The sequence below is a fragment of the Poecile atricapillus genome, chromosome 2 (assembly GCF_030490865.1).
Source record: "Poecile atricapillus isolate bPoeAtr1 chromosome 2, bPoeAtr1.hap1, whole genome shotgun sequence".
Classification (NCBI taxonomy): domain Eukaryota; kingdom Metazoa; phylum Chordata; class Aves; order Passeriformes; family Paridae; genus Poecile; species Poecile atricapillus.
The window spans coordinates 114,816,335-114,841,459 of NC_081250.1; the positions used below are offsets into that span (position 1 = coordinate 114,816,335).

Consider the following 25,125-nt stretch of genomic DNA (forward strand, 5'->3'; position numbering starts at 1 on the left):
TGGAGAAGTGTGCAGGCAAATACAGAAAAACTAGAAGGTGGCCTCTGACTGCAATAGTGCAAAAGGTGACCAAAGCAAATAGTAATAACACAAGTATTATCTCTACAAAATTTTTATCTGTTTTATCACTCAGAAGGCACCAACTACTATTTACAGAAGGTAAATAGTCAAGATTCTCTATTGTAAGATTCATTAGCCAGTGTGTTTTTTCAAAGATGATAATTTTCTTGCATGTCATGAAGAATATATATTTTTAGACTATTTCTCCAAATAATACCATTGGAGATTAGATAGCATTTATTGGAGATTAGAGTGAGAACTGTAAATCTAACTGAAATGTCCTAACCTGATATTGTTTTTATATTTGTGTCCTCTAAATTAATATATGCACCACTTCTGAGGGAGACAGTCCCTCTTAACCAGTATCAGCCATTAAGAATTTGTTCCCTTTTAGCCTTAACACTACTCTAACCTGTGTCTTTACCCTTCTGTCATGGCAAAATGTCAACCACACTGTGAAACCCAGGTAGTAAACACCAAGTGTTAACATCAGAGATTCAACCTTGCTGTTTGATGGACTGAGCCAAAATGACCATTTCATTCAAGTGGGCATTGCTTATGGAAAAAAGGCAACAGGAGTAATAATGTGCAATAACATTCTGGGGTCTTGGTATGCCAGAATAAAGGGAGGACTGAAAAGAAACAGTTGGGCAATTCAAATGTTGTGTGCCATTTAACATCTCTCCAGGTTTTGTGCTCTTTGGCCAGTTTATCTGTTTGCTCTGGCAGCTTGGTGGGAGTGGATTTGCTCAGTGCTAAAATCCCACTTAACTAAGTGTTAACTTAGTTAACTTAACTAACAATGTCCTCCCTGTGGGAGTTTTGAAGGAAGTTACTTCAGGCTTGTTCTAGTCTGTGATCCCACAGACTGATTGCCAGTTTGTGTCAAGATTGTTGTCACTGTGCTCCTGGAATATATTATCTGGTGTAGTTTCATCCAAAAAGAACCTAGGTCTTTGCTTTGAAACCCCTCCGTGCTGCACACCAGAAAGAAGTAGAGTCAGCCAGAGGATTTAGTGGTGTTGTAAGCAAAACAGTGCCATTAGGCACAGACACCTGTGGATGTTCAATTCATTTTCTCTTAGCTAGAATTCTCAAATAATGACTGTACTTTTAGTAGAATTACTTTGAAAAGAGCTGACAACGAGGCAGCAGTTTGTACCAAGTCAGCAGAAAGAGACCAATGTTCCTGACATGAAAACTTTAATTTTTATATTCTCAACAATTCTTTAATTCTATTAGGTTTGTTTTCTTCTCCCAAAGCATATCAAAATATTAACTTAGTCTTTAATGCAAAGCAACTGGAGAAGTTTGTTTATTGTTTATGTATTCCAAAGGCAAGTGTCATAAGTCATTGAGTTCTGTACATTACTTCTTCAAAAGGAATTGATAATTATATACTATTCCTGCAAACTGGGACCAAACTATCTCTTGTCATTGGTGAAAAGGCTCAGGAATATATCAATTTTCTGTATTGGAAACTGTGATTCAGGTGCCCAGAATGGGAAATCTGGAAAAAAGGGGTCTCTAACTTGTGTTTTATTGCTCTTAATACACCCTTAGGTTACCTCTTCTTCATAACCAGGAAAACTTCCTTTCTCTCTCTCTTTTGTCCAAGGTAGTTAATTTCTTATGTTATCAATAGATGCTAGAAGCTGTAGTTGGGATTTAAAAAACTCCTGAAACCTCATGATAGTATCTCGAGATAACATTTTTATAAACTGCGCACCTGGAAATTTGGTACTAGTACACTTGACTGCTCATATGACTCTACAGTATTTTTTAATATATTTGGTTCTGTCATTTTTTAGCACAGTTATACTGCTTTAAACTCTGCCTTTTAGAAACTCCTCACCTCTGTCTGAAAGCACTTTAGTTCCCTTTTTGATCTGTTTCTTCTATGCATCCATGTTGCAGATTTTTCTGTTTGGTTTCTAGAATTTATCTAAGGTTACCCTTTGAGCAATTTAAAGATTTCAATCACTTATTTTCTGAAAGGTCATTTTCTTTTTTACTGAGTGCCAGTTGAGATTTTTTTCCCCCTGTTATTCTGTATTAATTAATCCTTTTATATCCTTTATCAAAGTTACTGTATTTTCCAAAACATTTCTTCTATTACTTTGATGTGCTCCAGATTGGACAGATGCCTAGATGTGAGTCTCACAGGTCCCTCTCAATGCTGACTTCTGTTGATGGGCTTTTATAAAATAATTTTCAACTTTTTTTCCTTTGGATTTTTTTTTCCCAATGGGTTTACCTCTCTGAATGTTTTGTCACCCCAGTTTACAGCTGGTGTAGTTTCACTGAATCAGCATAAAGCAAAACGAAATTACTACTACAGAATAGGGAATCAGACCATAAAATTCTAGTTTTCTGAATTTTGGGATGGCTTTTTCTTCCTGCAGTGAAGGAGGTCTCCATTGCAGATGGGCCTGCAGTGGGTGCCTTAGAATAGGTTGGTTACTCAAAAAAAATGAAACCACAGTCTCAGAGGCTGAACACATTATTTAGGATAGATTTACTTTACTCTCTACACAACAATTGTGTTTTGTGAACAATATACAGAAAACTAGAAATGGAAAAAATTCACATATAGTAAATCTTTTTGTCTCAAGAGTACATTCAATGGGTAGGTTTGTTCTCCAGATTTGGTTGTATTGTCCCATCAAACAATTGGTGCACCTTATTTTATTTGTTACAGAGTGGCACCATCGATCTTGTTCTTAGTTTTAAGCAATCTTTTTTAAGCTCAGGAGTCATTAGCACTAGCACCTTTTGTAGCTGTTCTACAATCTGAAGGAACTGCTTCAGATAAAATAAATAGATAAAATTTTTCAGATAAAATCTGAAAAATTCAAATCCTCTCAGGCTGGTCTGTGCCTAGGTTTCCATTTGCACAGGAAAGGCTTAACGCCCACAATCTCTTTAGTGAATGTTTATTTGAGTGTACAGGTGTTTCACCACAGTGGCCATGTTCACCATGTTCTAATTAGGCATGTCTGTTTTGGACAATATTTTTCTTCATTTTTTGTGTGACTTCTATGAAATGTATTGTAACATATACTCAAGTTAAGAGGTATGAACATTCCTTTTACTTTCCTAATATAATAGCAGGTATTGTAGTAGCCTATATTTGTAGAAAAATTTAGAGCACAAACTGGTCTTTTTTGCTAAGAAGGTTCCTATAAATAATGCAGATTGTGTAGCTTAAATAAATGTCAGACCTAACATTTTACAGATGGTGAGGGATGTGTAGACACCAGAAACTATGGAAAATATTTTCCAGTTTTTACATTTAAAGATGTGCATGTTGTCTACTTCAGATTGATTTATTTAGGCTAATAAAAAAAGGGCTCTATTTAATGATTAGATCATTATAGTCTCTCTGGTTACCACAGAGATGCACAGCACTACAAAACGTACTGTAATTTATTTATCTTTTAATATCTTTGTGTTGTGTTATAATTTCCTCTTGTTCTCTTCTTGTGCGTCCTTCCATGAAAGGACTTGTTGGTATTTTGATTTTGTAAACATTTATTGTTAAGTGGTTTCTTAAAAAAAAAGCCTTGAATATGCTTTATATTGTGCTTATAGTTACTGTTTTTTTTTATTTTTGATCAAGGAAATCGCTTGTAGTTGTAAGTATTACAGACACCAGTCTTCCTATGTAAACATTCATAACAAAAACAGTCTATACCCTTTCCTTTCCTCCCACAGATATTTTGCATTTTCAAAACTAAGAATGTAAGTAAGAGTGTAAAAGTGTGAAGGAGGTTTCATGTCAATATGTTCCTTCTTTTACTACCTGCAGAATCTTGCTTCATGGGTAGTACAGCCCTGTTATTAAAATTTCTGGTGACAGATTATTATAATTTTTATCTTTTTTTTTTAAATGTAATCTGTCTCCTTCCACACTCCTAAAGATTTTCCCCCTTCATGATCATTGTGGCTCTTTTCTTTGCTGCACATGTTCTCTCACAGTTTGCTGCCACCCCTCATCCTCTGCCCTTCGGCCAGCTATGATTATATTAGCAGTTCTGATATAAAATGTAATTTGGATATATATCTCAATTATGCTAATTATCGGGTCAATTTATCTTTGCTACTTGCTATTCATAGCTACAATTTGTTTTAGCATGACTTTTTAATGCTAAAAACCTTGAAACTAATTTTTATAAGGACCTGCCAAAATTTTGAAGATATGTGTGTGTTATTGAGATCAATTATATGTCAGGGGCAGTGTTGGTACATTAATGCATAGATGTGAGAGCTTCAATGAGTGCTTGGAATTATAGAAAATAATAAAATTGGTCAAGGAACACCACTTCTATTTAGAGTCCCAGTTGTAATAGTGATAAAGTGTTGGAGACACAGTGTTTTAGGGTAATTTTACACAGATTGACAGAAATACCCTAATTTGGTTAAGCAAAGAGTCTATCCATCATAATTTTTCATCTCTTTTAACACATGTGGGGCTATTTTTTTCCCTCAAGTACTGGCAGTGTTATTTTAATACTCGTTCAACTTCTCTGGGAATCAGGAATAGCTGTTTTTCGGTGATGGTGGACAACATGATGTTTGAGTTTTATAAGCTGACTTGGGAACCAGTGAATAAAAATTTACAGAAAAGTCAGATTCTAATAGCTGTTTGGTGATTTAAGGGTAACAGTATTTTAACTAGTTTTTGTAGAGTATTTTTCAGTTTCAAACATTTTGTTCTGTTTTCATCTTTGTTTCTTCTTAAAAGGAACTAATTATGTTTGTTAGGACTTCTATGACTTTTCTTCACTCCCAAGAACTGTTAAGATTACATGTAAATGAAACAGTAATATTCCCTGTGGTCTACCACATAGCAGCAGAAATGGCCAGCTGTGATTAGAATAGAAACACTGCATGGAAAAACTGCCATTAAAATGTAAACAGGAATTAATTTTTTTTTTTTAAAGTTGAAGAGAGAAAAACTGAAATGAAACATAACAGTATATGATCACTGCAAAGAATTTTCTAAAAATAAATTTGCAATAGTTATAAAAATTATATTAGTATGGCATAGAACATCTTAATACAGAAATTCTAAATTATATGGCAGAATTCTTTGAAGATGTATATATTTTTCTTGTGTAAGACTTTGGTCTAGACTATAAGGAGAGGCATTAAAAAGTTGTAAAAATATTTTAACTGAGAGCTGTTTTTGGAAGTACTATCATTCACTAGTGACAGATGTAGAAATCTTTGAAAGCAAGATGACTGTTTATTTTTTATAGGTGTTCATCTGCTTGACCACCTTTGTATGTGGGGTAAACACCTAAAACCCCTTGGATTTGTGGTTGTTATTCCTCTTTTAAGATGAAATGAAGGCTAACAACCAAGATGATTTTTGCATAAATCTGGAGGTTGAAAATACTTTGGCAGTGAAATGTAGCTCTTATTTCAGATGATGACTCGATACAGTTTGGTGGTCTTCAGATAAATTGCAAAGAAAGACTTTGTGAACTAGCAATACATAGGAAAGCTCACTATAATGTGGTTTTCTTAAGCTTAGTGTTTTCATATTTTTTAAGAGAATTAAAACATTTGAACCTATCAGTGACAAATTCATGGATAGCTGTTGCTACTTGTAAACTTGAAAATCAGTAGAGTTTTCTGGCAAAATTTTGATGAGGAAACCTTAGAATCAAGCTTGTACAAGCTGCAAGGATAATCTCAAGTTTTTCTTCTTGTAGTGTTGGTGTATGAGGTCCGTGTATACACGGGGGATAAACTTGGTGCTGAAACAGATTCCAACGTTTATATCAACCTCACTGGGACAAGAGGAGATGCTGGAAAAAGGAAGCTCCATAGATCTAAGAATAATAATGTTAAGTTTCGACATGGACAGGTGAAGTAAAAACAATGTTACTTCTTATAAATAAGAATAAATTATGTCTAGTAAACTGTTTCATCAAGAAATGTAAATATCTTTTTATTTACAAGGTTTATTCAAGCATTGACCATTTTCCTTATACAATGTTGCTTACATAATTTCATCATATGGATAATTTTTTTCTGGTTGATCAGTCATTTACTGAGAGCTTTAGATATTAGAATTTTGGTATTTTGGTTATTTTGTATGGCACATATAGATAAAATGGTAACAATAGCTTTTTTGTTGTCCTGAAGAGATCACTGGGAATTTCAGAATCAAGTTCTAAACCTGTATTCTAAGTATGTTTTTTAGTATTGGTGAGGCACATAGGGCTAGAAAATGCAATATAGACACAACCAAATTATTGAAACTGATCATTATGTCATGCCGAAGGTATCAGTGCTGTCTCTGTGGAGTAATTTTCAAGTGTTATTCACATTAAAAAGTTTTAAAGGATCCTTACTATTTGGCCAGTATGAATAAAAACCAACCACATTCATTTTGGAAAAAAAAAAAAAAAAGGAAAAAGGAAAAAAGGGGGGAAAAAAAAAAGCTTTTATATACTGTTAGAGTCAAAGCAATAGCTATGTTTAAAACTTTTTTCATTTTCCTTGTATGGTTCCACAGATGGATATTTTCTGCATAAAGGCTGTCTCACTGGGAGACTTGGAGAAAGTTCTGATTAGCCATGATGGAGCTGGTCCAGGTAGGAATTAATTTCCTAGAGACCAGTCTGTTTTCAAGTCCTTTTTAAACCCAATGCACTTGTTTATGTTGCATACTTCACAGAAAATGTGACAGAAGGTCTTGCAGTGATAAAAAGTCTTCCTGCAGGTTGATCACTGTGATGGGATGATGAAAAACTGTGGTAATGGACAGAAAAAATTACATGAGTTTAATGTCATATACTATTATTCCACTCTTTGTTTTCATGATTATTTACCAGAAAGCACTATTTATTTGCATGCAGAAAACTCTCAAAAGTGTGACTCACACTGGTAAAACAATCTTTCTCTAGACAAACAGTGACAACTATCCAGGAAGGAATTAAAGATATTCACAGCTGATTTGCTACCTGACAAAATTTGAGTAGCTATAACACAATGTCCTTGCTGCTTTGGGCAATTGTAGAAGATTTGATTACATATTTGGTCTGTGAAAGTCAATGTGGAGCTGTTCCAGTGAGTGACATTGCATTCATTTGTAGGTTTTTCAGGAAAAAATAAAGAATTTGCTAATGAGATGAGTTTTGGGTACAGGCCCCCAAAGAAGTGTGCATCTCCCTGGAATGATGTAAATGAAGAGAAAGCAAGCATTTAAAAGCACCAAAGAGATAAATACTGCAAATATGCTTAATTAATTAATTCATATCTAGGACGAAGCTAAGTAAAGAGAAGGATTTTTAAGCAGTTCAGTGCTCCACTGATGACAGATTATAAAAGCCTGTTTACCCTACTCTGTTCTGAAATGGCCCCAAGCAATGCCCATCTTGCTGTCTGTACTGCCTAAGGCTCTGAGCAGGCTTGTGACTGTTACAGAGACAGGCAGAACAGTGCAGCCTTGGAATGGTGTGTAATCTTGTTTCCTGTAGCTGTAGTTCCATACAGTTTGCTGCCTTCAGCAATATGGGTGATTGCACACCTGAGAGTTTCACATTGTAGTAACCCAAGTCATAACACAAAAGGCTCTGTGGTGGAGCCCACCTGTCCCCTACTCCCCACTGCATGCTCTCTTTCCTCATATCTCCTTTAATTGGCAGCACAGATCATCAGGATCAGCATTACAAATCTGTAACACAACTCAGCTATCTCAAGATGTTTTTTGACATTGGAGTTCAAATCTGTGGGTTTGAAGGACTATCTAAAGGGGACAATGGATTAAATTCTATCTATAACAAAATGTAAGCCTTAGTAATTCAAAAGGCTGTTCAATGTACTCAGCACAGTCAGATCTCACAGACATCTTTTGAACTGTATCCAAAGCTAGCCCCACATAAGACTTGCCTGAGATGACTGAGGGGTTGAGAGCTAGAAAAGGATGGTGTCTCAGGAGGGACTCAGCCTCTTGGGGGTTGAGAGGGAAGAAGGAGGGTGAATGAGGAAAGTAAGACTTTTGTCTTAGAGAACAGGGCTTGCTCCATGCAATGCCTGGGAATGTCCTTCCTGTGTGCTGCCTTCTAGGGACTCCCAGACTCATATGCAGCCAAGGAGACAAAGCATAAAGATAAATAGGATGATTGTTTGCTTCTGATCAAAACATCCCACATGCTGTTTTGCTGCAATGTGCTGATAGGTAATAGTGAATCAGGCAGTAAGCAGTATGTAAACTTGTAAGCAGAATGACAAGTTGTGAGTGGTGCAGGTACAGTGAGAACAGGTTATTTGAGAAGGGCATCACAGGACAACCAGACCAGTCACTAGGATGGTCATTGGAAGTGATCTAAAAGATCAGCATGGATGTGCCAGTGGTTTCTGCAGTTAGAGAAAAGATGAACTCAGTAGCCCAGCAGAAGTGAGACTGCACAGCCCCGTGCCTGCTGGTCTCACAGCAGCAAGGCTGAGTGTGTGTTCCCAGTAGACACACACACAAACACATTTATAAAACACATATGTGTGCACATGGCTGTCCATGCAGACCAACACAGACAGAACTCAGCATGTACACAAACAGTACAAGTGGTCTTTCCCTCTTACCCTCTGCAGCTGATCAGAACCACAGTCCATCAGTGTCAAATACAAAAAATATGTACAGGATGCATGTATAAAGCATCCAGTAGCTGGCCTTAGGCAGTCAGACTTTCTGGTTGCTGACTCTGGATCCTTGGATCCCCAGTTTTGCCAGTTACTGGCACCAAGGCATACAAACCCCCTCCAAGGCTGCAGCCCCACTCCATTTGCACATGAGAGCATAAGTTTTAAAAAATTGTTAATTAATATTTTTATATAAGCAATAAGAGGTTCGCTCACAGAGGACCAAAATTTCCAGCTTTCACACAAATCTTGATTATTGACATAAACAGATTTGTCCTAACATCCTTGTGCCTGATTACAGGGAAACAAAAGATGTAGGCTGGGATGTGAATGGTGTTGACAGTTCAGAGATGTATGCATGTATTTGTCTCTGAGGGGAAAAACCCACCCCTCTTAAATTAAAACAGGGTAAGGTAGAGTAGAATTGCATCTCTTATGAAAGAAAAAAACAATAAGGCATTCATTCTGTTAACATATTTATTTAGATGAGATCTGTCTTAATATGATCTGTTTCTTCTAGAAAAAGATAATCTGGGCTCTTTTTCTTAAAATTTATTAAAAAAAATGTATGATTTCACATGATAAACTTTTGTCATTCCAACACAGGCAGTGGATGGTTCCTGGATAAGATTGTCATCAAATATAAAGATGGAGAGGAAGCTCAGGAGGTTGTATTTCCTTGTAATAGGTATGTCATTCATGGAGAAAAGGAATTTGTTACCTGCCAGTAATGTAATGAAAAAATTTTAAAGCAGATATGTGCACACAACCTAGATGTTTGAGGAAACCTCAGAGTTTTCAGCATACAAGTGATGCAAAATTTCACAGCTGAAGACAAGGAAAAAATGTTCCTATATTGGCATGGAAGGGAGTCATAGCCTGACGCAGAGAAGTGCGAAATCAAATGTTGTATAAGAGGAAAGGTGTGTTGATATTTTTTAAAATCTAAATTATACAGAAACCATGTGAAATTAAATAAGCTTTCAGTTCTCAATCTTTTTGTAAGTATTGTGTGTAAAGATCTGAAATGACATAGCTGCCGTCATGGAAATATGATGGGATCTGCCGTGGATGACTATAAACTCTTCAGCAGGGAGAGGCAAGGAAGGAGAGGAGGTGGGGTAACCCTGTATGTCAAGGAATTTCTTGATTGTCTAGGGCTTGATGATGGTGATGATAGAATTGGATGTTTATGGATAAGAAATGGGGGGAAGGCCAGCAAGGCCAGTGTTGTGGTAGAAGGGCCTAGGTCTGTTACAGACCAGCCAACCAGGAGGACGAGGCAGACAGAATGTACTGTGAGCAGCTGGAAGAAGTCTCACAGTTGCCAGCTGTTGTCCTCGGGAGGGACTAGAAATACAACACAGCAGAGGAAAAGGAGTTTAGGAGGTTCCTGGAGCCCATGGAAGAGAACCTTCTGACACATTTGGTGTTGCAGTAGAATAGGGAAGATAGGCACTGGATGAAGGAAAGGATGATGCACTTGATGCCTTCTTCCCCTCAGTCTTCAACAGTAATACCAGTTCTCCTCATAGCCAGCCTCCTAAGCTAGAAGAAAGAAGTGGGGAGCAGAATGAACACCACAATCCAAGCAAGAATAATCAGAGGCCTGCTGCAGCACTTAGACTTATCCAAGTCTATTGGGCTGGATGTGATCCAGGCATGGGTACTGAAGGGAGAGGCACTTGAGTCACAACAGCCCCATGCAGTGCTGCAGACTTGGGGTTGAGTAGCTGAAGAGTTGTCTGGTGGAAAATATCTGGAAGTGCAGGTCAACAACCAGCTGAACGTGAGCCAGTGTGTGCACAGGTGGTCAAGAAGGCAAACAGCAACCTGGCTTGGATCAGCAATAGTGCGGGCAGCAGGACGAAGGCAGTGATTGCCTCCTGTACTCGGCACTGGTGGGGCTGCATCTCTAATCCTGAGTTCAGTTTTTGTCAAAAAGTGCTTTCTACTTTTGGAAACTGCTAGTGATCTTTTGTTTCTTAGGATGGGATGAGGAGATAGGTCTCAAAAGTTAATTGAGCTATTTATTGCAACAAGAGTTGAAATACAGTGGAGTTTAGACTTCATGCATATGAGATTTATTCATAGAGTTTTGTTACATGCAAGAAATGAAATGTATTATGGATCCTTGGGTTTAAACAACTACATCATTAACATGGAATCAATAGAATAGAAGCTGATAGTGTACACGTATTTATTTATATTTAAATAAGTGAGGTTGTTGAAGATTGGAAAATATTATGTGAACAAGGGAGGTTCAACTGAAGGAGTATGAATGTATGTTTGCAGTGAAATTATATTGCAGAAAAGCTCCTTAAATTCATAAATATAGAAGAAAAGAACAGTTCAGTTTGTTGCTGGAGATCTGTCAAAGTTTTAGAAACTTCCAGACCTGCAAGTTTTATATATAATTTTAAGAACAATGACTATAACTAACCACTGCAGGTTTTACATGTACTCACATGTACTGAGTTGAGTCTCTGAACCAATAAATAATTGGTATTTCATATAATGTACTCCATATAGTACTATCGCACTTCATACAGCTACCATGAAAATTCCTCTTTGCCTGGAGCAAATTGAGCCAAATTCTTATCTGAATAAGGTCAACTGTGGTGAAGAAGAAAATTTGATCTTGGAAGTAGTTTCAAGGTGTAATTTCATAAAAGGTGATAACATTTGATAAAAAATACTGTTGGAGACAAAAGGTAATGATCAGATGATATATATACTATGCTAATAGTTTTTATTAATCTTATTATGTTTTGTTTTTGCAATGAAAGATGGTTAGATGAATATCAAGATGATGGGAAAACAGAGAGGGAGCTAACTGCCAATAGTAAGTATTTTGTTAAAGAATATTTGTTAGCTCTACAGTATATACTTAATGCCTAGTTATTACTGAAGACCCCTTCCAGATAAGACCATAACTTAAGTTAAAAGTGACAATGAAGCTAACTCACAATTAATTTTCCTGTTCATATTTTAGAGGGTGGCAGTCCAATGAGGACATCCCTTAAAGGTAAGAGTTGTTTTCCAGCCATTGGTTTCTATACCATAGTTTTTGCTGTTTGAATTTAAATCTGCATTGCAAGAAATACATGAGCAAGTGACCTCATTTGTATGTCTGTTTTCTTGTATATCAGCTGTGAGAGAAAATGAAAAATTGGCTGGCAGTAGTCTCCAGGAAGGACTACACTTTTGTAAACATTTGAGAAAAAAACATAAACCATTTCTGGTTTTCTACCTATTTCTGCTATTCTGTCCCAAAATCAACCAGGTATTCCTCTGAGAAGAGATTCACGTGTTTTGTTTATCCCAATGTCACTGTCATTTAATACTTGGGGATAGGTCCCCTAGCAAACATCAGCAAGTTGAAAAATATGTTGTGAAGTGTCACTGGAAACATTTTCAGGTCAAAATTCCAAACTAGACAGAAATAATGCAAACTTAAACTCCAAATCCTCCAGTGAAACTAAATGTAGTATGTGCATTCAGTTGGCTAAATCTGCTTGGATTAATAAAAAGACATGAATAAATAACTCCCCACCCAGCTTTCTGTTTTCATATCTACAAAGACAGTCTCATCCCTGTAATGCAAGAGGTACCATCTTCATGTTTCTTCCTGACCAGAAAAGAGAAACAGAGTGACACACATACTTTTTATGAAAATTTAACTGTAAATGGCTATTCTGTGCAACTGTGTTTTGGAATTTTACGGGAGCAACTAAACTAAAAAAAAGTAGTGCTTCCATTTGTTTCCTAACACAGTGACTTGCTTTCTGTAGAATGAGTCTTAGTCTCTCAATCTAGTCCCAGTTTCAGTGAAAATTTAATAATTTGCATTCAAACAGTTTAGCCAACAGCTTTATTATTCCACAAAAAACATAACTTTGACAAGAGGACAATGATGAACTCAGGTAAATAAAGACTTTCTCACAGAGAAAGTTAATTTTCACGAGTGACTTGGAATTGGATTCTGCATTCTGCTAAGTGCACAGTTCTGAGACACAACCATAATATCTGTTTTACCTTATGTTCAGAAAATAGACTATATTTTACTACCAATTCAAAATTTTTTCCTTCACAGTTTCATTCTTCATTATGTTATAGTAAGCAGGCACAGATGCACAGGCTGTTCATTGCCTGTGAGCGTCAAGAGTGATCAGACTCAATATATTGATTATGAGGAGAAAGGAGCGGCTTATTCTTAACCAGCTTCTGAAATGTCACGCTGTTAAGATGTCCAGGAGGACCCAGAGATTGCTGAGATCAGAGCTTCTGAAAAAAGGGGTTATAAAAGAGAAGAACATTTTTAGGAAGTTATCTGTCAGTTAGCTATGTTAGCTTAGCTTGAGCTGCTCTTCAGCCATCCTTGTTTTAGGCATGGTCTCATTCCAGTGAGGAACTGAGATAGGTTAGAGATTGGACTTTTAAGCCTTATGTGAAAAAGATGATGATTGGGACTGATTTTTCACAGTCTAATTTGTGTTTTCATATTAGTGAATCTTGCACGATTGAGCTTTGTAGGAGGATAACAATCACAGGAGGTTTGGAAAGATATCCTGTAGTCAGTTCTGTGTCATTCTATCATGACTCAGTGCCAATGTCAGAGCTGGTAAGAGAACGAGATTCAGAGCCCTGGGAGAAAAAAAATTCCCTTAGATTATCCCAGCACCTGTAGTAGTGAAGATTTTACATGGTGTAATAGTGATAAGCAGTCCCCTTCAGAGGGGAGGTGAAAACTTTCCATGTAACATATATTAGCTGAGTAAGAGGCAAGTGGAAGTTCTGGGTCAGGGAGTCATTGTTTTAGGCACTCATGTGGTCATATTCTCTATGAGCTCTGCAAATGGGCTTCAGGGAAAGTCATAAAAAGCTGATTGGCATAATTCAGTGTTTGCTGATTTTCAGGGTAAGATCAATGTGCTTAGGTCAGGTCTAAAGCACTGGTTACAGAACAGGTATTTTATAAGTCATTCTGAAGGTCAGAAATCTCATTCACTTTAGATGTGGATAGAAACCCGTTCAACCACCTAGACAAAGAGAAAACCATCGTTTCTAGGTAGGTTACTTGAGGCCTCTTTGTCCTTTTTCAGCCAGGCTGGCATTATGCCAGCTCTAATGAAGCACAAATCCCAGATCCCTGTCACTGCTTCTGCTGGCTATGGGTTCTGCCAAAATGCAGTCTGCCCATATCAAGTTTTCTCAGTAACCTTTGCACATTTGTACATTACAGAGAGGCTCTGGCAAATCAGGCATAGGAATAAATTTATTTGTATGCCTGTGATTTCTCCCTGTATATTTGATGCAAGATAAATAGAAAAAGTGTATTGTCCTGGTGGAGAAGGCAGATAGGTGCTCTCAGCTCTCAAATGAAGTTGATTTGATGGATTTGAAGTTGCTTTGAATGGGACTTTATGTTACTCTCTACAAGTTTCTTACACGGTAGGGATATTTTACTTTTTCCTTCTGTTTTCTCTATTTATTTTCCTTTTCTGCCTCAAAATAGACAAGGTATCGTAATAGCACATAGGAAAGACTTTTCTCTCAGAGCAAGGAGACAAGACACAGTATGTTCCAATGATATCCTCACTGCAGTCAGCTAAAAGGAGCTGGCTTCCTGTAATGTGATGCCTGCAGGGTGTCTTGAGGTTTTGTGGGGTTTTGTGGGTGGTAAATAAAGCATGGTTCAGTAGCAGAGTTTGGTTAATAGATATTTCTCAGTTGGCTCTTCTACTCTTGTGCAAGGTTTTTGGTATTAAGGCATATACAAAATTCATATGAAAAGAGAAAATACTCAGCAAATTCTGCCATGACTAATTCTGTTTTGGAATGATTCCCTACCTTGTAAGTACTTGATAATAGACTAAGAATAATCACAAGATTCCCAAATTTAAAAGGGAATGGACCTACTTCTAAAAAGCAACAACAGTGTGTTTCCATTGCCAGATGGAAGCGGAAATCCCTAAGAGAAATAATTAAGCAGACTGACCACCCTACCTCAAGGCAACACCGATTTCTACAATCTTTAGGAAATAAACAACCAACTCCCACGTCTTGCAAAGTGTGAATGGCATTCTAGGTCTTAAGACCAAAAAACACCATAGTGAAAAAAACCCTGAAATAGTGTACTGCAAAAACAGCTTTGGAAATTCTTAAAAAATATATAAATGGCTCATATTTTAAAGAAACCAGAAAATAAACCTTCATTTTTCAGCTTTCTGAATTATATTATGAAATGTTGACTTCAGGTTTTGCCATGCCCAGATTTTTATGTACAGAAGTCATTGGAGGTTTGATTTTCACAGTTTTATGAAAGGAACTTTTAGGTTCCAGACCAGTGGCTAAAAGAATTTCTGGCAGAAAATTGTTATGACTGATCCTATTTAATTTTTGAAAGTCAAGAAATGATCCCAAATCCGAACACATCTCTGGGTAAATCTCCATAATGTGAAACAGATTCTTGGTTATATCATTACAGAAAAGAGAGAATTCCGACACTTTTTTTTCCACAGATTTCTGGTTTTTTTTCCCTGCTATTAATTTTAATGCTTCCCACATTGATGTCTCAAAGTAAATGGCTCTAGCTTTACACATTAGCTGTAAAAGTACAGTAACCCACCAATATACTAATCAGTCTGAAAGGAAGTTAACACAGGTCAGTGATATGAGGGGAAAAATCTTTTTTAATGTGGCCACACATATGAAACACAGAAAATGACCAATTGAAGCCCAGTTATCTCATTTCTACAACTTTACTCCTGAAGAGATACAGAAATCATTGAACACAATAAATACTTAGCATCTGTCTTCTGTCTCATCCTTGCCAAGTAGATGTCTAAGTGAATAGAATATTAGACAAAGGATTTTTTTGATTCTTCTGGCGTGAGCAGCTTAAATGAATTTTTTGAACTGAGAGAAAATGTGTTAGTTCACTTACCAAATTGTAGAAGCATTAAAAGTAAGTGTAGGAGAATAAAGAATCACAGACACTAAGAGGCCTTAAATCTGTAACCATTGATTTATTCCCTGGAAAACCCAGCTGGTGTCTTAGCTTTCCTACTGCAATAATAATTAAAAACACAATCATGGATATTAGTTAAAATAAATCACCTTGCCTGAAATACCTTCTCTGAACATGCTGCTTCTTTGAGAAGGGAACAGGCAGTTATGCATCTGGGATTTCTCTTAACTTAGAGTTTACTCTCTCCTGGAGCAGAGGGATATTACAAAGAGAAAAAAAATGCTCCACTTGGGAAATGCAGAACTGCAAAATTATCTTAATTTCCTCTCTCCTGTGTTCCTGGGACACCCTTCAAAACAGCGCATGGTTGGACAGGATAAGAGATTCAGGGCTATGTTGGGAGTCTTTGTGAAAATTTGAAGCTCCTCATAAACCCTTGGAGTGCTCAGGAACAGCAAAGGCTCAAACAATGCTTGACTTCACCAAGTGTGACACCCTGAAGAGTACCACATGCCAACCTGGCACAAGGAGATAAAATCCAAAGCTGGCACATATATCAAACAGCAAAAGTTCCTCATTAGGCAAAGTGTGGATCTTGCACACTCTACATCTGACTCATTGCTGGAAATGACCTTAAAAAAAGAGTTCAGATGGAAGGATCATTTCAGCTAGTGTGTTACTCAGAAGACTGGCTGTGAGATGATTATTTGCCTGCTGTTTTCTAGCTGAGCCCAGAAAGAGTCAGGGAACAGTCAGATGTAAGGCAGAAACAGGTTCTATAACAAGAAGAAAAACAGGATTAGCTAAAAAACAATAAGGAAAAAAAAGTAAAATTATAAATCAAGGAAACCAGATCAGGTTTTCATCCAGTCTCCATCTTTACGTAGGCAGAGAAAAACAAAAGGTAGGAAAAAAGCACACAGTTCTGTAAGAAAAATTCACATCTGATTTATTCCTGAATTAAATTATTCTAAAATTTATTTTATCAGCAAACTATATTATAGGCTTACACACAATCACAAAATAATTCTCTTTATAAATGTCCCATTAGCAAATTATTGTATTATCACAGTATTGGCCACAGTCTAAACAAAAGCTTTTAATTTGCTTCCACTGTTAAGTTCCTCTTGCAGTGCGAGAAGAGTCTTTTCAACAAACAATTCCTTTGAATTCAGAGGATGATTTGCCTTCAAACACTTAAGTAGCTTCCTAAGCTATACTGTCGATCTAAGACACTGTATTTTTCCCACACCTGGAACAGCTTCCCAGTTGCATATTGGACTTCTAACATTGTTATGAGTACAGGTGACTTACCAAAAAACAACCTCAAGAAGGCCAAATCCATGAGGTGAGGTCAGTGCAAACATCTCTTCAAAATTTCCTGAATTTGTTATTCAACCCCAATAAGTGATCTGATCTGACAAATGGGCAGACTGGACATGACAAATTAAGTCAGAAAAATCTGAGAAAAAAAAGTTAAAGTTTCATTGCTAGTTATGTATTAGCCAGCAGGTCCTACAAATGTATCACATACAAGTCTTTCAAAATGTTAATATTCTTTTCATGTTTCATAAGAACATTCTAAGAACTGAAATTTATTAAAATAATTACTGTAATTAAAGTAACTGTTACAGAGAATGCAAAAAATACATCTAGGAAAAGTGTCTTTTTTCTGCTTCCTAGGTGTTAATTTCTGTTTTCATACCCACTTCAACAATTGTCTTGTGTTTATCAAGTCTGAGCTGTACTTATCTTCAAGAGATTTTTTTTATTAATTATTATTTATTTATTTATAGTAAATGGGATGTAAACTCATGGTAATCCATAATTCTTCATTGTGGTAGTAACAAAGGCATCCATTTCTCTGTACCATTGATCTTAAAAATGTTTAATTCATAGACTGATGCTAAAAATGTTTTTCCTGTTTTAGCACAACGGTGGAGAGTGCAGGTTAAAACAGATGGAGATTCCCCAGAGCCACAGGAGTGTAAAAGGACCCTTGTGATTTATGGATCAAGGGGCAAAAGTGATGAGCTTCTGCTTTCTCCACAAACCCCAGGACATGTGTGCTTTCTCCCCAGAGCAACTGATGAATTCATCGTAAGTCAGACATATCAGACATATACAGTACTACAAAGTACTCCTCATGACATTGCCCTCCAGGATATATATATATATATATGTTTGTGTGTACATAACCAGCATTATATATATATACAAAGTTGATTTGTCTGGTAAAAAATGATATAATTATTTTCAAAGAATGATGCAAGTATAGGTCTTGGGTCATCTCTACTGCTACTCCTGTTCTACTACATCCACCTCCATGGACTCTTCTGTGTAATTTATTACATTCACCAGCTCATCCTGCATTTTTTCTAATTCCCTAAAGATTCCTGAGTTGAAGTTCATACAAAAGGCAATATACAATTATTTGTGAATGCAGAAGATGAAGGATTGGGCAGTATTCCCAGGGGACATAAGTGGGCTTTTCTTTCCTTCATTTCCATCTTTGTAAAGTAGTATCCACTCTCCGCAGGATCATTGTGCCTCTCAGGCCAGCAGGCAGAGGATTTTTCTGGATAATCACAAATCACTGGAGAATGCATTCATGCATATCAAAGTCTGGTGAACTCTGAAAAAATAGCTTATATATGGCCAGTATTAAAATCAACCCTAACACAGTCCTGACTGCCTGTACACCTGACACACATGCTGCTGCTTTGAAAAGATTCATCTGAGGCATCTTTTAAATCTTCAAATTCTGTCCTGGCTTTGTAGGCTAAGTCATTGCAAATTCTGTTGATTGGCATGAAATACAGCTTCTAGCCAGCAAGATGGGAGAAATAGCTTGCAATTCAAGGCAGTTTTATACAGCTCAGAAAGACTTTTCAATGGCTGCAATAAACACTCTGAAAACAATGGCAAAACTCCATTTAGAAAATTATGTCAAAGCTTCATTGTAATGGCCTGATCCAGGCTGAATTTTTAGTTTAAATAACAAGCTAAAGCAATTTAGGAACTTTATGGGGAGTAAATGAAAAGATAAGTGGCATTTCTTAAAGACAAGGAAGCAGCTGCTTATCAGAAAACACACAGGAAACACACTGAGCAACAAAACAAGCTTCCTATCCTATGCCATGATCATAAATCGAGAGGTCAGTAGAGGCAGAATCTATCTATGGAGTAGCAGCACCAGCTGACTGAGTTTTGGCAAGCATCATTGCATAAAGCAGACCTTTGCTACATCCAACGTGTTGGTAATTTCCCAAATGGCCTGTATTCCTTGTTAAGGCTGCCTAATTTCAATGATTGGGTATCACACTAGGAAAAATTAGTATTTCTCTTTGTCAGTTATGGTTGTCCCTCATAGTCTACTATCCTTGGTACACAGTACATTATCCATTGTATCCTTCCACACCAGCAGCTTTCTGAATGTTTGCTCATACTTTGGATAGACTTTGGGTTAGTGCCTGTATTTTCCCCACAGCTATTTTTGTCCTTGTTTTTATTGCTTTGTATGGAGAAGTTAGTACTATTTGAGCGCTATTTACTGTGCATGACATTTTATCTCTCTGCTGCATCGCTCACAGTGCAGCTGACAGAATAGCAGCTCTGGTATAAAGGGGCTTTTGGGGATTCACAGGTATCTCCACAAACACCCTCATGGCCTCTTTAGGTGCTTGAGCCAATAAACCCAATTTCTTTTTGCTTTGCCTTTCTTTGTTCTTGCTTAGACTGTGCAGAAGAATGCAGAAACTTTGCTTATGTTTTCTCACTGTAGCAGCCGGCTGGAGGCACGAACGTGATATCACAATGAGGACAAGCTGTGATTTCAGCTTTCCAACAAGCAGGAATAAATGAACTTTTAACCTCCTCCCAAGACCCTGGTCCTAGAGAAAAATCCTTAACAATACACAGCAGTAAAGAGAACAGGTTATGTGCTATAGGCAGCTCACATAGTTTTTAAACAGTAAGCTTAATTTTGATCTCAGAGATACATTTATTGCACACTGAGGATGGAAAGGCATGTAAATTCCTGATTTTCCAGGTGTTTTCACACAAGTGTATGCACAGATGTGTATCATATTCAGAATGATTATTCCATCCAAAATAAGTCCAATCGACTCTTATGAAAGAACAGGTGTAGTTTAATTGCATATAGCAAGCATAAAGAATAAATTAAAAGAGAGAAAATAGCAGCATGCTCTTAGGTACAGGTGGGTTTCAGTAGTCTCATAAATGTGTAGTATGGTAGTTGGGCTGCTTAAATAAGAATTAATTAGGACACCTTAGTCCTAAAAAATAAATTGGAATATAGTTGAATGTGTCAATGTTACGAAATCTGACAGGAGTTGTAGTGCTGAAGGCAGCATGGCAAGAAACCAGTGAAGAGGTGTTTTTTTCTTTATAGTCTGGTGATGGTTGAAATCAATCACTGGACTCACACGGAATGAATAGATTTGAAAAGTATATAGATCTTTCTCACAGTTTTCTTTGTTTCTTGCTTGCTACTAGAGTAAGTTTGTCAGAGTATGCCTTTGGAAATTCCAAGTGCATTGCTCACATTTTGTTCTCCAGAGAATCATAAAATACATGGTTCAGTGTGAGATTAGGATGCCCAAAACTGTTGTCCAAAACACTAGCACAGGTAGTACAAAATGAGCCATAGCACTCTTCGAGTAGGATTGTTGGTAAATGCACAATAAATTCTGGATGTATTTGTGCTAATAATCAAGAAGGTGGAAGAAAGTTTCAAATCACATCACACAATAATCCATGTGATTTCCACTATGAGATGATGCTCCAAACAATAAGCAGAAGGATTTCTGGAATATATGACAGATGGCTGTCCAATTGAATTTTAGGATGCTTTGATGAAACCCTATTAACTAGAGCAGTTTATGGGGTGGGTGGGTGTGATTTGCTTGGGTTTTTCTTTCTTTTGTTTTAACAGGGAAAAGAATGAAAATTAATTACATTTAAATATGCACCCAAAAAGTAAAATTTACAAGGCTTTAATTACCCTAACCATGATGTCTTTGAGAAGAGACACCTGCATGAGTTAGAGAGGAAAAGATTTAAAATGTTATGAAATTCTCAAATCATCTTTATCAGTTACCTGTCTCTGAGATCTTCAGAAGCCCAGTGGCTCCTCCGAATTTTAAGAGCCGTGCTCCTTAAGTCATGTAATGGAAAACATATTGTGTTTAGTATGTGGCAAATCACACCAACTCAGCTAAGATTTCAAGTTCTGAATATTAGAGAAAACTATTCAGAAGAAATAAATGTGAAAAAAATAATTAGGAAATTATAATAATGGATGAGGTAAAGTACCCTCTTTCAAATATTCAACCAAATTTAAAACCAGGATATTCACTGGATATACACTTTGTGATGGATTATATGTCCGTCTCAGCTTCAAAGTTCATGTTGCATCAATAGACATTGGTGGAGGGAACAGTCAATTTTGGGATCAAAGATAGAATATCATATTCCAAAAGAAAACTGCTTGTACTAAATTGGTCAGAAAAGGATTACAAGAATGTTGTAATGGCAGTGCTGAGTACAATGATGGATGTGAACAAAAATGCTAATACTGGACCAAAGTGTAAGTGAAAAAACAAATCCCTGAAAAAAGGGGAACTATCTAATACACTCAATTGAAAATAGCTGGTGTTTAATTCCATGGATCATAAACAGTATGATTATTAGTACTTGCTGGTTCAAAGGCAGTCAGGGAATTAATTGAAATTGTGAATCTAGAAACAAAACAGAAAATTGTGGCTTCTAAATAGTCTGTCCTGTATTCTGGAATTATTTTCCTATAAATCCCCTCTCGGCATTTCCTACAAGGATGATAGCACATGTATTTATGCCAGCTTAGAGTCTTAGTGAATTGCAAATTTGGATAGCAGAAGACAAAGTAAAATGTGAATTACAGCTTGCCCTGTCACATAAAAATAACCAAGTTCTGTACTTTTTGCAAGTCCCAGACAGAGAGCTTTATGGAATAAATTGTTCACAGCATTTAGAGAAGCTGTGTGATACAGTCATGGGGTCCATGCATGAGGAAAAATATCTGCAGACAATAATTTTAAAAGTCAGTAGTCTGGTTCTGAAAGAGAAGAAGCAATGACTTTGTTGCCTGTGAAAGACCTGTAGTTTAGATGGGTGAAGAACCTGTGCACTCTCCTCTCAATGAACCCAAATAATTCCTGTTAAGTTAATCAGGTGGAATGCATATTTTGTGAGGAATTAATCCACTTAGTCCACCGCAGCTAATGATACATTGCTAATGATATCCTTTGCAACATACACAGCATGAATGAAAAACCTTGATGCGAAATTCTGCCCACAAATTTCCCTTTTCATAGTGCAGGAATGGAGACCAAGGCAGGGACAGCTTTGATCTCTGTAAGCACGATGGCACAGAGACAGGCAGGGCAGGCTAGGCTTAGAGAGAGGACGAGTCCGGTGCCCTCTTCTTTGGTGTAGAACTTCTGCTGTGTGGCCTTTATGAGTACTGTGGACTTACAGCTCCAGAGCTGAGAGGTTCCAAGCAGCCCAGGGCTTTTATATAGGCAATGGAAAGGAGCTCTTCCTTGCTCCTTAAACAATGCCCCGAGTCATGAAATTGTGTAGGAGTGACATGGCAACCACTTATGATACTTACCTCAAGAAATTCAGACTGGAAAAGATCTTTTAATCCATCAAGTGCAATTCCCTCCTTCCAAAGGGCTCTTTTAGTAAGTTCTGCATCATAAACCATTCATAAAATTCCTGTAAAACAGTTTTGGCAGGTAGGTTTATTTTCAATTAATAATTCCCCTTCACACTCTGATATTTTACTATTTCTTATGTGCATAACAGTTATTAAAAATGGTGTATAACTCTCCCAAAATGACAAAAGCACATCTTTTTTAGTACCTCTCTAGTTAGAATAAGGTAGCTGATACGTCCCTGCATGCATATGTTCACTGTACAAATGCACATGAACTAGCTTTAAGCAAGTGAGGTCAGCAGTGAAGGGCTGTCACCTTCAGAGCTCTGCTGAGAAGCAGAATAAAGTTATCTGTTATGAGGTCTGTGCTCTGTTTTAGGAGCCAATCTCCTGGTGGTGCTGCCAGAGCCAGGGCATGACTGTGTAAGGCTAATTTCAGTTTCTTATTGTGATGCTATAGGGTGCACAAAGGATTTATTCCCTGGAAAGTCACCAAATCTTATGTTGTGACTGGTGTGGGGGAAATAAAAAGCAGCAATATGGGAGAGAAACAAAGCCACTGGCAACAGTTTTTTGTATTAAGTATTTTTGATACTTAATAAAAAGAATTGTTGCCTTTAAAAATTACTAGTTCTCAGTTGTTTCACTCAAAAATCACTTCCCATACTGTCTTTCTCATAGTTGCCCAGTGAATGGCTGCCACATTATTTCCTGCTGTTCAGAAGACTTGTCATGCAGTGGTTAATGCCATGAGATCATTATCTACAATCAGCAACCGGCTATTGAATTTCCACGTGTAGTATGGGAACAGGGATGTGTTGTCCTACAGAGTTATTTCTGTCACATGAATGATTTATTTTTATTCAGAAATATCCCTTTCCTTTAATGAAGAATTGGTTATAAAGTAGCTTTATGTTCTAGACAAAATCATTTAGCAAATGAAGATTCAGTAAAACTTCTTCACCAGTAGGGCTGTCAAGCACTGGGACAGGCTGGCCAGGGCAGTGGTTGAGTAACCATCCTGGAGGGATTTACAAACATGCTGATGTGGACACGGTTTACTGGTGGACTTGGCAGTGCTGTGCTAATGGTTGGACTTGATGGTCTTAAAGGTCTTTGCCAACCTAAATAATTCTGCAATTCTGCAATTAGGCTCATAATAGTAATCTTAAAATTAATACCTCACTTGGCTGCTGATATTAGAATCTTTAATTGTAAGTTAATGTTCTATTTATCCAGTAGGGTCAAAACTTCCTGTGTTACCTTTTGCCTAAAGAGCCTAATTGCACAGATCTTACTAATTTTAACTGTCACTCACTCTAAAGTTACCATGCTTACAGTATTTATGCTTACATAAATATATCCTGCTTACAATACTGATAAAGGAGATAATGTCACCAATGATTATACCATGAAACAAAAAGGATTGATTCTGTCATCACATTTATCCCAGCCTCAAACTCAACTTTTCCATCATTTACTGTTAAATTTGGAAATTCTACGCTGGGATTGGGAAAAATCTCTCTAAGTGAACCAGCCTTGACAGTATCCTCTTCCTCTTGATATTTGGTGCAGGTTGAGACTGGAGATCTGGGAGATGTATACAAGATTCGAGTCAGCTGTGATGATGTGCCAGGCTTTAAGGGCTGGCATGTGAAGTCTTTTCACTTACAAGAGTGGAATACTAAACAAGAACTGAACTTCGAGTGTAACTGCTGGCTAGCTCTTAACAGAGGGGATAAGGAGCTGGTAAAGGAATTCCCCGCAGTCACTGAGGACCAGAAAACTTTACCAGGTAACAGCACCAAGAAGACATAAACACTGTAAATTAACAGCTTGAAAATAAATCAATGTCACAGATATAATATAGTGCTTTGTCTGGATTTGATACCTTCAGTTGCTCTGTTGCACCTGTCTTCAAACATGCACGTAAGAATAAGTATACTTCATATATGGTCAGCAAGAATGCTGACCACTTAAATTTTCATTTTCCAGTTAAGTTGCATATTAGATTTTACAGTTGCTAAATCTTCCACATGATTTTAAATGAGAAAAACTGAACAATATGATTGGACTTTTTAGGGAAATGAACACGTTCAAAGCCATGGAAATTATTTGTTCTAGAGTTACTATTGAATTACTTAGCTTGCAGTAGCTTGCTAATGTTAGTATCAAAAGTAAACCTTATTGCACAGAAATGTTGGGGTTTTTTTCCTAAGGACTATTTCTTTTTGCTATGCTGAGAGTTCTCAGAGATACCCTTGGAATGTGAAGACTTACAGAAGTCTTGCATTTGTTCTGAAAAATTAGCAGTTACACTGAGATATAAGTAATTAGAGGCATGACTGATTTGCTAAACTAAAGTTCCAGAAGTTTTGATCCCTGAATACTCAAACCTATTCATGACTTTAAAAGAAAGCAGAGTGTTACATTAGTTAAATATTAACTCTGCAGGACTATACATTAAAAATGACATTTGAAAAATTTTGGTTATTCTTCTTGTATGAGCCTGAATATATATGCAATTAAATGATATTCTTCAGAAGAAAATCTAATCTAACTGTAGAAATTCATTCATACAGGATCAATATAAAGACAAAGAATTTATAGTTTCCTTACTGAAGTTAATAAGTGCATTTTATAAATTTTTATATTTATATGTCATGTCATGCATCCAGATGCTATGTTGCATCTGTTTCTTATTAAAATTTAC

At 36.8% G+C, this 25,125-nt stretch overlaps 1 protein-coding gene across 1 annotated transcript in view; it reads left to right on the forward strand.

Annotated features, from left to right (window-relative positions):
• Window positions 1–25,125, forward strand: part of RP1 (RP1 axonemal microtubule associated) — a 161,297-nt gene that overhangs the window by 68,747 nt on the left and 67,425 nt on the right. The window contains exons 26-31 of the mRNA XM_058831135.1: window positions 5,784–5,938; window positions 6,593–6,671; window positions 9,322–9,403; window positions 11,505–11,560; window positions 17,619–17,788; window positions 23,988–24,207. Of these exons, the coding sequence (XP_058687118.1) occupies window positions 5,784–5,938; window positions 6,593–6,671; window positions 9,322–9,403; window positions 11,505–11,560; window positions 17,619–17,788; window positions 23,988–24,207 (762 nt within the window). The remainder of the gene's footprint in view (window positions 1–5,783; window positions 5,939–6,592; window positions 6,672–9,321; window positions 9,404–11,504; window positions 11,561–17,618; window positions 17,789–23,987; window positions 24,208–25,125) is intronic.